At 41.0% G+C, this 17,750-nt stretch overlaps 1 protein-coding gene and 1 long non-coding RNA gene across 3 annotated transcripts; both read left to right on the forward strand.

The window, feature by feature from the left end:
• Nucleotides 1–4,657: 4,657 nt before the first annotated feature.
• Nucleotides 4,658–5,413, forward strand: LOC113099827 (uncharacterized). Its single transcript, XR_003289530.1, has 3 exons — nucleotides 4,658–4,778; nucleotides 5,214–5,236; nucleotides 5,344–5,413. It is a non-coding gene; the product is annotated as an uncharacterized LOC113099827 (long non-coding RNA).
• Nucleotides 5,414–5,772: 359 nt separating this feature from the next.
• Nucleotides 5,773–8,157, forward strand: LOC113099822 (E3 ubiquitin-protein ligase TRIM39-like). Of its 2 annotated transcripts, none has more exons than XM_026264774.1 (6): nucleotides 5,773–6,350; nucleotides 6,463–6,558; nucleotides 6,894–7,127; nucleotides 7,207–7,345; nucleotides 7,447–7,473; nucleotides 7,610–8,157. In XM_026264774.1, the coding sequence occupies exons 1-6, from the start codon at nucleotides 5,799–5,801 to the stop codon at nucleotides 8,155–8,157; spliced, it is 1,596 nt and encodes a 531-aa protein (XP_026120559.1). In that variant the 5' UTR covers nucleotides 5,773–5,798. The 2 variants fall into 2 exon arrangements, with proteins under 2 accessions (XP_026120559.1, XP_026120558.1); XM_026264773.1 differs by having other exon boundaries at nucleotides 5,774–6,350; nucleotides 7,438–7,473.
• The last annotated feature ends 9,593 nt before the right edge of the window (nucleotides 8,158–17,750 follow it).

Genomic DNA, 17,750 nt, shown 5'->3' on the forward strand with positions numbered 1-17,750 from the left:
TGGGGTCACTCCTGATCCTGGGCCGGGTTTCCAGACAACGATTGATCTTAGCACTTAAGAGCATTTTCTAAGAGTAATTTTACGATCGTTCGTTATTGTTTCAGGTGTGTTTCCCAACAATGCACGTAACACAGTCGCACCTAGCTGTGCTTTAAGTGCTGCTTAGGAGTCGCTGTCCATTTGTCAAGTGCTGAAATGTCACATTATAGAATGACTCTTCATTGTAGTACATGATCGTTTATTGACGTTAACCTAATACTGCGTTCCAGACAGACAGCTTGGATATAATAACTATAATACAATACATATTTTATTATATTATGGTGTATAATATTATACTTAATATATAAAGTATATTTATTATGTAATGTAAGGGAAACAGGTCTATTTAGCTCAAAGGGAATCATTTAAGATTTTAAAGGGAATTTGAACAGAATCACTGTTTCACGGCTGGTCAGTGAACGAGCCGTTTAACATCAAATCTGCGCTGGATATTAATATCCAAACTATAGTGAAACACTATCAATTAGCACAGTAACAAGATCGGCAGTTTAAGACATTAACTTGTAAGCACAAAACACAAGATACTTCTCTTTTCAATATGAATAAGGCTTTATTAGATAAATCTAAGACATATAAACTAATCTAACACATAAACGCAAGCACTCACACATTCACACAAGTTGCAGGAAGATCGAAAGTTAGGAAAAGATGAGTTTAAGAGAATGAAAATATGGAATCCCAAGTTTACAGCAATACGTTAAATTGCATAGACATGAACAACCATCAATCACGTAATTAGCCCTCGCATTGAGTTCCTCAATGAGGTTAAAATTATATTAGATACACCAGTAAAGGTCACAGTCTGGAGGTGACGTTACTTGCATCTCCTGTGAAGAAGGAGCCTTGGTGAAAGGGCTATCCCGAGGTCGTTGATTGGTTGGAAGTTCAGTCGCTGAAGTGACGTCTTGGGAAGCCCGTGGTTGTTGGGCGTTGGCTGAAAGTGCAGAGTCGTGTGGGCTGGTTGAAGTTGAACGGGCACCCGAGGTCAGGCGTCGGAGACTCGACGTTACAAAACTTAACTCAGAACACGAAACTCTCAAACGGAAAAGAAAATAAATAAAGTTTGACGAGACTAGGTTGTGTTCCTTCTCATCCTGGCTAAGTAGCAGGCGTGTAGGCTGAAGCACGCAGAACCGCGCTCAAAGAACAATGATGACTAACAGCATGGCTAGAAAGCTGACTAAAAAGCAGACTAAAAAGCAAGATTTCATGGTGTCCAAAGTATTTAAAGAGGCCTGTTGGCCACGCCTCAAATGTTGTCTTGACCAATCAGATATTGTCTTGGCTCGGGGGTATCATAAATCATTTGTTTATCTTACCAAGCATGTGGTCCGAATTTGCAGGGTCTAATTTTCTGACATGATTCCTATTACCAGATTATGATATATTTTACAAATAAATGATTGTCAGGACAATATCAAGCAAGAAAATACAATCACACACATATCAAACACGACTATGTGCCCTTCAGCTATACCATAGTTATTTAAAAAAAACATACACAATAAGTGATTATAACATGATAGTCAAATGTGGGGGTTACACATAAATTAATATGGAGTGATGCGATGGACTGATTCATTTATGAGTCTTTTTGAGTTAATTCTGGTCCATATACATGTACAAAAGAAGTTTCTTTGGCATTCTCTGGCAAAGGACTTTTCTGTGAAGATAGAGGTTTAAAGCCCCCCCCCCCCCCTTAGGAATTTCAGTCTGGTTCTGCTAGGTGGGGGGGGGGGCTCTCATGTGCAGTACTCTCATGGGTTTTCATGTGATGTCCAGCGTTGCATTTCAATTATGAACAACAAATTTGACAATCTCTTCTTCGAATTGAAATTGTAAATAATTGCTCTAGTGGTGTTAATGTTCAAAGCTGTTGTGTGAACAAGTTGGTCATCTTGCTTGGTTCTTGTGGCACTCGAACTGATTTACGACTTCCTGAGGAATTCAGCTCTCGTGTTTCAATGCATACAGCTTTGATAGACTCTTTAATTTGTCTGGTTCGACTCATTTCTGTTACAGTAATGTTAGGTAAAAAATGTTAGCCTGAATGCACTGTAAGTCGCTTTGAATAAAAGCGTCTGCTAAATGCATGCATTTATTAAAATGTATTTATTTATATACAGTAGGCTATAGAGAAAGAGAGAGAGACGTTATTTCCAGGTCCAATACTTAGCTGGTTTTCGTGCACTTCAGCAAGTCATTGACATATTTTTCCCCTGAGTCTTTGAAGCATTTTCTACATTACTTATTTTATTTTTCTTTCTATTCTTTCTGCCCTTTTTAAATATTTAATTTATCAATTAATAAAAAAAATTAAGAAACCGAGTCATAAAGTGTACAATAAAGCACAATCAAATCCTAATATTATAATCACATTGCACTTGAATCAAGTTAAAGGTGTAATCTGCTGATTGTCCGGCAGGTGATCACATAAATCTGGGCCTGGTTTCCCGATAACGCTCACTCTTAGCGCGCTGAGAAGACCTCGAAAGATATATCTTACCAAAGTTGTTTATGTTCCTAAGTGTGTTCCCCAAAGTGTCCCTTAGGAAGCTTCTTAACACACTGCCTCTTATGTCCGACGTTACAAGAGCGCTGTCCCGAGTGAAGGTGCTGAATTAGTTGCCATCGATTGCTCAGGAATCGATTTTCACTTCACGCGAAGGTGCAATACAGCGTTAAGAAAGACAACACGTTCTATGCAAATGATACATTCCTCAAATTATTACAGTAACATTTATTTTAACATAGTTTAAGTTATCAGTAGAATATAGACTATAAATTAAATTATCAAATGGTCAGTAATATGTTCACACGATATGTTGTGACGGTTAGACGAACCGGGGATCCCTCGCTAATCATCCACCCTCATTATCCCGTTGTGCCACTTGTGCCGCTTCTTGACATGGGTTTAACGACTTATAAAAATTATATAATACACTTTTATATTAATGGTAAGGTACTTTACAATCAGAATTGAATGGCAAGCAGCTGCAGTTACTTCTGTTTAATGCGGTATTGATTGTCATTGCTTAATGTTTTCAATAAAAAGCAACCTATCAACCTATCTATCTATAGTTTGTCGCTTACTGGACACCACCATGATTACCCATTTATAGATCTTAGCCATTTAGAGCCAAATTGTTTGCCAGATTTTAATTATCAAAAGTGATTGCCAATTCGCTTTAATTACATTACGAAAAAGCCTAGGCTAATTACCACCATATTAGTTCTGATACCACATAAAGTCAACTTCATAAATAGGCCTGTATCCATTGCAAACATATTTTATTATGAGTCTTAAAATGTCCATAACATAAAATCATTGTTGAGCCACAACATTATCAACATACCATAGTTTGACTTGTACTTCGCTGCGCTGATTTCTAAAGACTGCTGTACAGTAGCGTCTTGAGCTCAAACAACACTAAGAGAGAGCTTACGAATGGTCCAGACCAACCTTACGAAAGTGTGACTTACAGAAGATATATTTAGTGTACGAATGTGTCTGGAATCGTGCCATTAGGTTAAGAGAGAGGTGAAGGAATAGGTTAAGAACTACTTAGCAATAAGAACGTTTTGGGGAACCGGGCCCTGGTTGGTATAGTGGATTAATTGTATAATAATTATAGAATAATTATAATAAATAATCTCTAAAAGTCAGACATTTTACTATGTAGAGAAACATAGATTTGTCACTTTGCTTGAAGCTGATTTGTCAAATGTTGGTTTGAGCTCTTTAAAACCAGAACATAACCTGCCCTGGAGCAGGTCAGCTGTTGAGCGTAAGTATGTGGTGATAAACACCGTCAAAAGACAAACCACTTTCATGGTACCTGAAACCCAGAGCTGACACAAACTAAACTGAAACTTACCTGACTAACCAGCTAAAGCAGCTTCATGCTACAGGCCCCAGGTGTGAGCGTATCACATCTGACACATATAACACTGATAACAGCAGTCATTGAGAGAGATTGCTGGCCATCTACTGGACACTTTTGGACATCACTGATTCTCATCCACTGTAAATATGTAACACAAAACTGAAATATGGAGAGCACTCAAAATTATTTGATTATTTATGTGTGCATTAATGTTTCTGTCTCACTCTGCCTTTATCAAACCGTCTTCAGCTGCAGTTTCAGTGTGACGCTTCAAATCCACTTACAGATACTGTCTCATGAAACAAGGAGTGAGAAGGACCTTAACAAAACACAAGACTAGATAAATCAGTCAGGATAGACAAGGAGAGAGCAATTATCTGTGGACACCACCTGCAAAACCTTTCCCTTTCTGGGGATTGTCTTGCTGTTGTCTCTCCAGAGCATCTGTTGTCACTTTCATGTGCACCGTAATAAAAGCAGGTAAGTGTCACCATAAGAATAGAAAAGAATATCCTTAAGCATCTGTAACTTGAGCAGCATTTGACCTGGAAACTCTTCACAAATGTTACTAAATAATCAAGTCTGCAGAAATCTTTTCTTCATCAGCTGACAGGAACATACAAACAGATGCAACACACAGAATACAGGGATGAATGTAAATGTGTGACTACAGGAGGAGCCTAACATCATTGTATTTCAGTGAGAGACTCAGAGAAAGAGAAACTAACTTGATCAACAGCAATATGAACACCTGAAACCATCGAACTCTTTAAACAACAGAATATTGAGTCGTTCAGAGACACTTGTGAACACATCTGATACTCACAGGTAAGAGATAGAAATATAAGAGATTGTCCTGAACAGGTTTCTAATGGCAGTGGTCTGGTTTAGTAGGGTTTATGTCAGACTGGAATGAGCTGAACAGAAGCAGGTTTAAGCGTGTCAAATACTCAGATACTTTAGATGTTTACTGCACTGAAATGATATCAGAATTGTATTAACAGTATGTCATTAGATTGAACAAAGTTTGGTGTTTCTGTAATTTTGTCACGCGACATAAAGACAAACAGATAAAACAGGAAATAAATGACCTGCAGACAAACTGAACACAAACCTGCTTCACTGCAGCTGAAAATCACTTTTACACTACACAATAACTTATGAACATATAATATATTTTTTGAAAAGATTAATCAAATTTTTGATAAGGAGATTCATATGTTTGTTGGAAAATATAAAGCTTGATCTTTGTACTTTGTACAGCAGGTCATAGTTCAGATTGCTCAGTAAGTTTACGAGTCTCTCACTTTGATTCAAACGAATGATTGTGTTTCTATCAATATCAGTTCTCACATTTTAACCAGTTAAACTATCATTTTTTTTTCTTTAAAAGGCTTTAAGAGGGAAAGAACAATGGCAGAATCTTCACTAACAGCAAGAAAAACCAGGAGACGGAGTATTGACAGTAATGCTCCATGTAAGTCAATAACCCAGAAAAACACTTTGACTTTGACTTTTCTTTTATAATATTGAATATGTACATTTCAGGAATGTAAAGCAGATCAAATAATTTAATCTTAACAAGAATAATTATTGTACATATATTTATTATTTAGGTAGTGGTTATGTAATGAGCTTCATATTTAGGTTCTGATCAGTTTGTCTGGGTTCATTTTACAATAATAACCAGCTGACTGTACATGATCTCTTTATATTTGAGTTTCTTCAGCACTCTTTGTCTCTAAACACTCTTTACATTCAACCAGCTTCATGAGGTGCATCATGGGATTCTTCATAAACAGTATTGAAGGAGTTCACAATAATCCTAAATAATGTCTCTTTCCAGTCATGTCATCCTCCATGAGTTCACTGTCTGAGGAGATTCAGTGCTCTGTATGTCTGGATGTGTTCACTGATCCAGTCTCGACTCCATGTGGACACAACTTCTGCAAGATCTGTCTGAATAAGTGCTGGGACAACAGCCAGACCTACAGCTGTCCATACTGTAAAGAAACATTCAAGCAAAGACCTGATCTCAAGATTAATACCACACTCCGAGAGCTCGTAGATCACTGTAAGAAGAAAAGTCCTGAGAAAACAACTGAAGTTCTGTGTGACTTCTGTGAGGAAAGAAAGCTGAAAGCGCTGAAGTCGTGTCTGGTGTGTCAGAGCTCTTACTGTGAAACTCACCTGGAGCCTCATTTGAGAGTGACACGTTTGAAGAAACACAAACTGATGGATCCTGTGAGTAATCTGGAGGACTATATATGTCAGAAACACGAGAGACCTCTGGATCTGTTCTGTAGAGATGATCAGACATGTGTGTGTTCAATCTGCACCGAGACAGACCACAAGAACCACAACACTGTTCCTATAGAAGAGGAGAGTCAAGAGAAGAAGGTAGACATTATTATTCTTTTAAAGGACTGATATCATGAGGAATCAGATTTGATTTCATATTGTGAGTTTAATCTGTGTTATGATAAATGTGTCTGTGTTGTTCTCTCTATAGACTGAACTGATGAAGACACAGAAAGACGTTCAGCTGATGATCCAGAACAGAATCAAGAAGATTCAAGACATCAAATACTCAGCAGAAGTCAGAAAAGTGAGTTTAAAATAATAGAATAAATTCATATGTTGAGAAAAGAAAGAGAAAAGAACTGACAGACATAACAATAACAAAATAAACAAACAATCACATGAATGGCAGATGACTATCAGACTCAAATATACAGCAACAGCCAATAAAACAAGAAGTAAAATGTCCAGGGCTTGTTCTGCTCTCGTCCAGGGTGCAGAGTGAAGTTTAATACTTCATTTGAGGGATTCTGAAAACACATGTAGCCTATGTATGTGAACAAAAATGTATGAGCAATAGTTACACAGATTCTTCTGTTAGCAAACACTGCTAATAATGTGTTGCCTGTCCTGGTTGAGCAGAGAAACACAGAGAAGGAGAAAGCAGTCCGTGTGGAGCTCTTCACTGATCTCATCCGCTCCATTGAGAGACATCAGACTGAACTGCTGGAGATGATGGAGGAGCAGCAGAAAGCAGCAGAGAAACAGGAGCAAGAGCTGATTGAAGAGCTGGAGCAGGAGATCACTGAGCTAAAGATGAGAAACACTGAGCTGGAGCAGCTCTCACACACTGAAGATCACCTCCACCTCCTACAGGTCAGTCAACATGATCTCTCTGATCAATCATAATGCAGGATATGACATGCTGAAGGATTTCTCCTCTCTCCTGCTGTAGATTCACTCATCCCTGTGCAGCTCTAGAAACACCAGGAACTGGCCTGAGAACAGTATGAAGACTCATGAGAGTCTGGAGACTCTGAGGAGAGATCTGACTCAACTGAAGGACACTATAGATGAGAAACTCACACTAACTGGTACATCAATACACACTGATCAGATAGAAACATGATAGTGTACTCTGTTCTTTAAATATAAGCTTCAGATCTGATTGTTTTCTTGTCATTAGTCTCTACAGAGCTGAAGTGGATGCAGCAGTATGCAGGTACAGTGTGCTGTCTGCACTACACTAGTTTACATTCATACACTCACTGCTTCATTACTGCACTACAATCTGATTAAACACTGGGTTAACTAAAAACATCAGCATCACAGGATATCTGTATTCTCTGTTTTCTCAGTGGATGTGACTCTGGATCCTGATACAGCTAATCCATATCTCATTATGTCTGATGATGGAAAACAAGTGAGATGTGGAGACATTAGACAGAAACTCCCAGACAAACCAGAGAGATTTGATTACTGTTCAAATGTCTTAGGAAAGGAGGGATTCTCTGCGGGGAGATTTTATTTTGAGGTGCAGGTGAAGGGAAAGACTAAATGGGATTTAGGAGTGGCCAGAGAATCCATTAACAGGAAGGGACCGATCACAGCAAGTTCCAGAGATGGATACTGGACTGTGTTTCTGAGGAATGGAGATAAATATGAAGCCTGTGATGATCCTTCTGTCTCTCTGTCTCTGAGAGTGAAGCCGCAGCGGGTCGGTGTGTTTGTGGATTATGAGGAGGGTCTGGTCTCCTTTTATGATGTGGAGTCCAGCTCTCATATCTACTCTTTCACTGCTCAGTCTTTCACTGAAAAACTCTATCCATTTTTTAACCCATGCACTAATAATGGAGGTAAAAACTCAAGCCCACTGATCATCACACCTTTCAGTTATAATAAATGAATTTACTCAATTATCAAATGCAAGATTAAAATAATGAATTTATAATAAATAATCTGGAAACATTATGTGCTGCTATTTTTAATAATTTTCTTATCAGTTTTTAAAATCTAAATGATCTTATCACATTTTTTTTTTTTTTTTTTTTTCAGTAAATTATATTTTGTTCAACTTTTCATAAATATTTCTGCTATTTTTTACCTGACAATGTGAAATTGCCATCTATGCAAAGTTGGTGCAATAAAATAAAGTCATAGTTAACAATTACTTGTTTACATAGATAGATAGATAGATAGATAGATAGATAGATCATGTAACATAATTCTTAACTGTATTGTAAAGTATGGACTAGTGGTTCGTTTTAGGATGGGAGCACTACAGAAAGATTCCGGCCAGAGAATCCTTTTATCAGCTTTATTTTCAAGATCAGGATGCCAATATACAAGTTCTTATAAGGGTCTATGTGGTCTAAACAGAGAGAAAGAAAAAGAAATAATGCAATGGTAAGAATAACTGATTAATAAACAAATAAAGGAATACTATACTATGCTCATTGTCATAATTCACAACAGTACAGTACATAAATAATAATTTGCGTTAATACAGTGCAAGAAAATATGTTACTATTATACCTTTTAATATCTATACCGCTGCACCTTTAATTGGCTATGCAGCCTGAGACTGTATCACTATAACACTCGATGCATATAGCACCAAATAAACAGTAAATGCACTGCACTGAAACACAGAAGCATATCTCTAAATAACTAACACAAATAAAGTCTAAATCGACATATAGAGGGCTAATTATTGCACACAGGAAACATGTCGCATATTATATCACGCTCTGGCATCATGACTACACTAATTAGTCACGCAGTTCAACAAATAAAACTAGTTTGCATGAACATACATGAATCTCAAACATTCATCACAATGCAGTACAAGCATGCAACAGTAGTAAAAACTTACTTGCTTTTCATAAAACGCACACAAAAATAAAGAAAAGGGTCTCAGAGTTTTCTCTCGTCATCCCTGAGTGCGAACAACTGAGCAGCGCGCTACATTCTCTGTCCAGGCGCAGTTCACGTGATGGAGCGTTCACGCGCTTTAAAAAACTTCAGCGCTAAACAAATAGACTTTCAGACAAGGCCACATGGCAGTTGAAGAGTATGAGAAAGTCTATTTGGTGGTCTCTTCCTCGTCCTTGTCCTCCAGAGCTGGGAGCAGGATGAGCCGGGCGACTGGACGAATGTAGGTGCGGTCCTTCACTTGAACACTGATAGTCCGTACACGTCCATCTGCTCCTGGATGAGTCTTGGTAATCCGTCCTACAGGCCATGATGCTCGGGGGAGTTGGGAATCCACGATTAAAACAACATCGCCTATGGAGAGTGCCTTACCGTCCTTCCTCCACTTACTGCGCTCTTGTAGCCCTGGTAGGTAGTGACTGATGAAGGATGACCAGAAGCGATCGGCGATGGCTTGGCTATGCCTCCAACGTCTTCTCCCGAGGTCACTGGGATCGTAAACTGCTTGAGGAAGTGACGAGTCATGACGGCCCATGAGGAGGAGGTTAAGCGTGACCGGGTCTGGATCAGAGGCATCTGATGACAAGTAGCCTAAGGGTTTCGCATTCATTATGCCCTCGACCTCCACTAGGATTGTCATCAGGACTGGTTCAGGAACAGCCTGGTCTTTAAGGACAACGCGAAGTGCAGTCTTGATGGATTTCACTTCCCTCTCCCATGTGCCTCCGAAGTGTGGCGCACTTGGAGGATTGAATCGGAAGGATATCTGCTGTTCAGCAAGTTGCTCTCTCCACTGAGGTGCCATGGCAGCAACGGCTTCACGTAGCTCTCTCTCTCCACAGACAAAGTTGGTACCATTGTCCATGAGGAGTTCGAACGGTCTGCCACGTCGAGAGATGAATCTTCTCAGTGACAGCAGGAAAGCATCGGTATCAAGGCTTTCTAATAGATCCAGATGCACCGAGCGAGTTGTCATGCATTTGTAGACAATGCCCCACCTTTTTTCAGTGCGGCGACCGATCCTCACTTGGAAAGGTCCAAAGCAATCAACTCCGGTTGAATAGAATGGTGGCTTAGTGAGTCGTAGCCGAGCTGGTGGGTAATCTGCCATCTTCGGTACATCGGGTTTTGCTCTCCATCTCCGGCACTCCAGACATGAATGTTGACGCTTTCGAATAGCCTCTCTACCACGGATAATCCAAAACCTGCGTCTGATCTCGGCAAGAACTCGTTCTGGCCCAGGGTGCAGTAGTGACTCATCAAAATCCTTGACGATAAGCTTTGTCACGGGATGGCTTGGGTCCAGGATAACTGGATGGATAGTATCCAGGTCTAGTCCTTCAGCATGCCTTAACCTGCCACCGACTCTGAGTAGCTGCGTGGCTTCTTCATATTCTGGTGACAGAGATGCGAGACGACTGTCTGAAGGAAGAGTACGCCCAGCTTTGAGAGCTTTCAATTCTTCAGCAAAGCAGTCCTCTTGAGCCCTTTGTAACATCAGCTTCTCTGCTTGCAGAAAATCAGCAGCGGGAAAGTGTACTGTAGTATTAGCATCAGCCGCCCCGTGAAGGGAGCTAGCAGTTTCCTTAAGGAGCTCTTTCCAGTTGGAGAACTTACTGGGGTCTGGAAGTTGTGTTGGCAAGATACTGGACATAGTTCCCATGAAGGCAGACTTCCTTAACTCTGTGGTGTCTGGTTCTACCTCAGAGGAAGGCATGTTGGGCCACTCCCTCTCAGACAAATGGAGGAAATGTGGACCTTTGTTCCAGCGATGATCCTGTACCATTTCTTGCAGAGTGAGTCCGCGGGTTATATCATCAGCTGGATTGCTTAGAGTATCAACATACCGCCATTGAACAGGATTGGTCAGGTTCTGGATTTCTGCGACGCGTGTTCCAACGAACACTTTGTAACGGCAGGATTCTGATTTGATCCAATGTAGTACAGTTGTGGAGTCTGACCAAAGAGTGATATGCTCAGGGGGTACTGCAAGCTCTGTCTCGATCACTCTAGCCAGCTGTGCACCTGTAAGCGCGGCACTGAGCTCAAGACATGGAATAGACATCTGTTTACGGGGCGCGACTCTCGATCTGGCAAACACGAAGGAGACATAGACTCGTTGACTGTCATCTGCATGTAGGCTACTGACCCATAGGCGCGCTCCGAGGCATCACAAAAAATGTGGATGTGACGGGTTGCGCTGGCAGTATCGGCGGTGGTTGGTGCATAGGGACGAGGCAGCTTGAGATGTTGCAAAGTGGGAATTTCCTGCACCCAATTCAACCATTTCTCCAGAAGGTCAGCAGGTTGGATCTTGTCATCCCAGCTAATGTTGGCCTTCCACATGTCCTGAACCAGCACTTTACATCTTGTTGTGAATGGCACAATGTAGCCCAATGGGTCGTAAAGCTTGGCAAGGACACTGCAGACGTTACGAAGAGTAGCGTCTGAAGATTCAGTATGGCGATGTTTGTAACTCAGGGTGTCGTTCAGACATTCCCAGCAGAGTCCAAGCGTGGGCTCTTGGAGGTTGTCACTGGCCTTGGATAGCCATAGCTCACTGCTAGCCGACTGCGCTTCAGGAGGTAGATGTGCTACAACTTCAGGCATGTTACTAGCCCATTGCCGGATCTCGAAACCTCCCTTGTTCAGAAGTGCTCGCAGATCATCGACTAGAACCTTGGCATACTCAGCTTTACTCACACTATGGAGGCAATTGTCGACATAGAACGAGTGCTCGATCACATGCATGAGAGGAGAATCTGGTTGTTCTTGGTCTCTGACGTGCTGCTGGATGGCAAAGACTGCACAACAGGGGCTGCACGTTGTTCCGAATGGTAACACCTCCCATTGGAATATGCGTGGTTCAGATGTCCTCTGCATGTCACGCCACAGGAACCGTAAGAGTGGTTTATCACTGGGCAACAAGCGGATCTGGTGGAACATCGACTTAATATCTCCGCTGATGGCAACAGCATGACATCGAAACCGCATCAGGACTCCAATCATGGTCGGACCGAGCGTTGGTCCCGGCAGAAGTTGGTCATTCAGGGACAGACCGTTAAAGGAGAAGGAACAGTTAAATACTACTCTGTCCTTTCCATTGTGGTGCACCATATGATGAGGTACGTACCACGACTCTGTGGACTTTGCTGCCTCTTCTGTAGAGATTTCCGTGACATAACCAGACTGAATAAGTTTATCCATCTCCTTGCAATATGAGGCTGCTCGAGCGTTATCCTTGGCCAACCGGCTCTCAGTGCTGCGTAGGTTAGGCATCACGGCATCTTGCTGTGCATAAAGGCGGATGACTGGCTGACGACGCAACAGTGGAGTAGCGTAGCGCTGGGTACCATCCACAGATACACGTTTGGAGGCTGTCTGTAAGAGGAGGAGTGCCTGTTGGTCTTGCTTGGAACGTGTTGCAGTCTTCTCACTGACATAGGGGACTGTGTCAATGTGCCAAAGACGTTCCACATTCCTGAGGAGTTCAGTATATGAAGACTCAGTGGCAATGTGCAGACAGGAAGACTGGTGAGAAGAGACTGGTATGATGTCAGAAGGACCTTGCAAGGACCAGCCTAGCCTTGTGCGGATGGCTATAGGACCGCCAGATGGACCTGCTCTGACTGGCTGTGTAGGAGTAAGAAGCTGAGGCATATCAGAGCCGATGAGGAGCAGAGGTTGGGCTCTGTGGATAGGCGTCAAAGGAAGTCCTTTGAGATGCTCATAGCGCTTCTGGAGAGCTGCTACTGGGTATGTGTGTTCAGATAAACTCAGACTGCTTGCAGTGAACGCATGTTGAATCCAAAACTTCTTGTTTGGCTTGAAGATGGGGGATACATGAAAGCTAACTGAGGAACCTTTCAGTTCTTTCACCTCTTGCTGGACTGTCCTCAGATAAAGTGTCTCTGGATGTTGAGAGAGTTGTAGTTGCTCTACAGCTTGTGGGAGGATAATCGTTCTCTCCGAACCATCATCGAGCACTGCAAATGTCTCAAGAGTGCGATCTCCATGATGCAGGAGCACTTTGACAACCTTCAGCAACACTCTCTGAGGGCTTCGGGGCTGCTCAATGTAGACAATGGGCTTCGGATTACTGACTCTTGAATGGTGTCATGGAGGACTGTAAGGTGTTTCTCTTTGCAAATCTTACAGGAGCGTTTAAGCGTGCAGGCTGTAGCTTTGTGGCCGCGGCCGCATTTCCAACATCTGTCACCTTCCTGGATCCACTTCTTAATCTCAGCAGTAGACATTTTCTTAAAGTCGGGGCATGAGTTAAGGTAGTGCTCCTTATTGTTGCAGAATGGACAATAAGGACTGAGTTTGAAAGCTTGGGACTTCGCATGAAAGGTCTCCTTGTTAGCTGTCTCACCAGAGCAGAGGAAGACTGACGCTATTTTATCTTTGGGCTTTGAACTACGTTGATCTCTCTTTGGAAGGGTAGGCCCTGTAGAATTGTAGAGAAGAGTAGCTCGACTGGCAAGACGCTTGGCTTGAGCCTTCATCTGCAGCCACGCAGCGAGGTCGGGCAGGGAGTAGGTGAGTTCTGAACCTGGCTGCAGGATGCCGTGAATGAGACAATATTCCACAAATCCATCTCTGTGGGAAGGAGACATTTTGCTTAAGAGACGGTCAACATGAGAACCACACCTGAGCTCGTATCCAACTGGTCCCTCTAAAGTGCGCAGCATACCGACCAGCGACTGGACTGAGAGAGCGAAAGAGTCAAATGCGTCTGCGTTTCCTGACTTAATGGCTGGGGAGTTGAGTATTGCTGCTAGTTCACTTTGAACCAGTTGTCTTGGCTGGCCATATTTGTCTTGCAGAGATCCCATTGCAGCTGTATACGGTGCGGGGTCATACATGTATGATTTAGCCAACTGCAGAGCACTCTGAAGCTTGAGCTGACTCAGGAGAACTTGGTATTTATAGTGCTCGCTGAGATGAGGGTGACTATTCATCAAGTTGTCGAGCGCCATCTTCAAAAGTGCGAAATCACTTTCTTTGCCGCTCTCGAAGAAGGGAAGTGTTGGTTTGGGAATACCGTAAGATGTAGCAATCAGGGTTTCCATACCTGGGTAGGTCAAGGGTGATGCTGTCTGAACTGGTGTTGCAGTTGGTATACTGCGGTGAGTATACTGCACTGCAGGAGGTGGCGGTGCCACTGTAACTGCTCGTGGTGGCATTGTGAAGCTTGTACTGGTAGCTGGAGCCCCTATGTTCTGAGACGGTAGATTAGTTGTGACAGAAGACCTTGCCAACGGTGACGCTCCACCTGCCTGTACCGTGGGTAGGACGGGAACGAATGAGACAGGTACAGATGGAAGTCCATAGACTGGTACTGCAATTGGTGCTGTGCTGACAGGAAAACTGATCTGGGCACTCGTGACGGGATTAGCAGGTGGTGCTAATATCGGAGTAGGAACAGTGGAGAGAGGTGTTATCGGAACTGGCTCTGGATTTGACTGTTGCACAGGTGGATGCTGCTTGGGGATTAATTGCACCTGAGGTGGCTGTTGAACCAATTGTGATGGCAGAGTTAGCTTGGAGAACGTAGCAGGAGCTGACGACGTAGACAAGCAATCATCATTCGTCCCTGTCAGGTAGGTCTTTACAAGACTGGCAATGTGCATCTCCTTCTCGAGTTTCTTTAAGCGCCTGCGTCTTCCCATCTCTCTAGCTATTCTCTCTTTAGCCAGATGTGCTTCCTCTTGCAGCCGCTGTCCTTCTCTGGCTTGTGCATCCAATGCTGCCGCTTCTAAGTCAGCTTTCCTTTCCTCTTCTATTTCCTGTTGTAGGTCAGCTAGCTCCAATCCTTTGATCTCCTCCTCTAAAGCAGCTTCTTGTATATCAGACGTACTTCGAAACAGATGGAGTCCGTAAGATAACTGAGAGGACCGTCGTGAATGTGCAGCTGACGGGTAACTTGTCAAACTCCTAACTCTAGTTGACTGAGCCTGGTCTGATTGTCCTACTGGGGTAGAAGAGGCTTGGACCACAGGCTGTTGATAGGGCAGAAAATTGACTTCGTACTGGGCCAAATGTGCAGGTGGACGAGGGTCTCTCTTGGGTCTGTCCGATGACTCCTGTTGCTGATCATCAGTTGCTGACTCCATAGTGTCGGTGGAACCCTAATCCGGCTCGAAGGACCAATGTAAAGTATGGACTAGTGGTTCGTTTTAGGATGGGAGCACTACAGAAAGATTCCGGCCAGAGAATCCTTTTATCAGCTTTATTTTCAAGATCAGGATGCCAATATACAAGTTCTTATAAGGGTCTATGTGGTCTAAACAGAGAGAAAGAAAAAGAAATAATGCAATGGTAAGAATAACTGATTAATAAACAAATAAAGGAATACTATACTATGCTCATTGTCATAATTCACAACAGTACAGTACATAAATAATAATTTGCGTTAATACAGTGCAAGAAAATATGTTACTATTATACCTTTTAATATCTATACCGCTGCACCTTTAATTGGCTATGCAGCCTGAGACTGTATCACTATAACACTCGATGCATATAGCACCAAATAAACAGTAAATGCACTGCACTGAAACACAGAAGCATATCTCTAAATAACTAACACAAATAAAGTCTAAATCGACATATAGAGGGCTAATTATTGCACACAGGAAACATGTCGCATATTATATCACGCTCTGGCATCATGACTACACTAATTAGTCACGCAGTTCAACAAATAAAAACTAGTTCGCATGAACATACATGAATCTCAAACATTCATCACAATGCAGTACAAGCATGCAACAGTAGTAAAAACTTACTTGCTTTTCATAAAACGCACACAAAAGTAAAGAAAAGGGTCTCAGAGTTTTCTCTCGTCATCCCTGAGTGCGAACAACTGAGCAGCGCGCTACATTCTCTGTCCAGGCGCAGTTCACGTGATGGAGCGTTCACACGCTTAGAAAACTTCAGCGCTAAACAAATAGACTTTCAGACAGTATAACAAGACTAGTTTCTTAATCATTACCAGGACAGTAGAAGACAAAAATGTCCGTGTCAAAAAAAAAAGCTTTCATTAAAAATTGGAAGTTTTGGAGCACAGAAATATGTTTGGCCTCATTTTAAGGAAGAACCTTGGCAGTTCATTGTTGAGCTGAATTTTTTTTAAAGTGAAACAGAAATGTTATAGAGGCTTTAGTTTATGACAACATTTTTATACAAACACATATTTTATAAAACATGCTAAACTAAAAAAAAAAACTACTAGAAATCAAAACCTAACAATTAGTTATTGGTTGTGGAGTAATTAAATGCACAATGTCTATTACAATAACACACACAGTGTATGTAATGTGTGTGTACACTATATATATGTATACACACGTGCACAAACTCAGACTTACCTCATTTATCATATAAAGTCCAGCACAGCAGGATCATCATGTAACAGGTTCAGCAAGGCTAGGATTTCTCAGAAGATAATAAAAGAAAAAAAGAACAGAAAAACATTATATAAATAAATAAAATAAATAAATACTTACATCGTGCTGCTCTGTGAACCCTTCGAGATTTTAAGAGAACTCATGTAAGTTATACTGGATGCTCTGAGGAGAGAAAATTATAAAAAAAAAATGAATTACTCAAAAATTAGGCTAATATCTTACTAGATAACCTCAGTTACATGTAACATGGATGTGTAACTATTAAAAATAAATTAAACAACAACAAATAGTTCAGAAAAGAAAAACAGACTACAGCTGAACAATTATTTCTGAATAAATTAAACTTATTTTTTTAGGGAAATAAAAAAAGTCTAAATATTACTCTTGTACTGATTGTTATAATTAGCATATTTTTAATAAAAATGAATTTGTTGAGCCATATTTATTTCAATAATATTTTTAATGTCTGCTTTAAAGTTTCAGGGTAAACTATTCACCTTCAAATGATTTAACATTTCAATAAAACTATTTTTAGTTATTGCAGTATTTAAGTTATACAACGAAATATATTTAAAATACAACAAAGGCAGATAAAAGCGCAATCTGAAAAAAAAAAAAAAAAAAAAAAACTTTTACAATAACCCTTTTTAATAATTTGAGTTCCTCCAGGAACCTCTGGAGCACTTTGAGTTCTCGTGTAATGAAAGAGTGACTCCAGAAGCTCAGAACTGGAAACAAAGTGCTTCAAACATCCAAAGAGTTCTTACATCAACTGCAAAGACTATAATGTTTCCTCCAGGAACAATATGATGAGAAAAAGTGCTTCGACGCACTTAAAATAAATGATTAAGTTCCTCCAGCACTCAAAAGGATTTCTGAGGCACCTTTAGTTTTAGAGTATTGTTCTTTTCATCTTTTCAGCGAACTATGGTCAGTTATTTCCAAGTTAATGGTCATTTTTACGTAATAAAAAATCATAAGGATATTAAGTAAAGATCATGTTCCATGAAGATATTTTGTAAATTTCCGACTGTAAATATATCAAAACTTATTTTTTGATTAGTAATATGCATCGCTAAGAATTCATTTGAACAACTTTAAAGATGATTTTCTCAATATTTAGATTTTTTTGCTCCCTCAGATTCCAGAT

Source organism: Carassius auratus, unplaced genomic scaffold (genome assembly GCF_003368295.1).
Source record: "Carassius auratus strain Wakin unplaced genomic scaffold, ASM336829v1 scaf_tig00217060, whole genome shotgun sequence".
Taxonomy (NCBI): domain Eukaryota; kingdom Metazoa; phylum Chordata; class Actinopteri; order Cypriniformes; family Cyprinidae; genus Carassius; species Carassius auratus.

Excerpts from the sequence above, each read along its gene's own strand:
- LOC113099822 (XM_026264773.1), top strand. The coding sequence starts at position 5,799 with ATGTCATCCTCCATGAGTTCACTGTCTGAGGAGATTCAGTGCTCTGTA. Across the intron at positions 6,559-6,893 it reads ACTCAGCAGAAGTCAGAAAA|AGAAACACAGAGAAGGAGAA; the intron begins GTGAGTTTAAAA and ends CTGGTTGAGCAG. Across the intron at positions 7,128-7,206 it reads ATCACCTCCACCTCCTACAG|ATTCACTCATCCCTGTGCAG; the intron begins GTCAGTCAACAT and ends CTCCTGCTGTAG.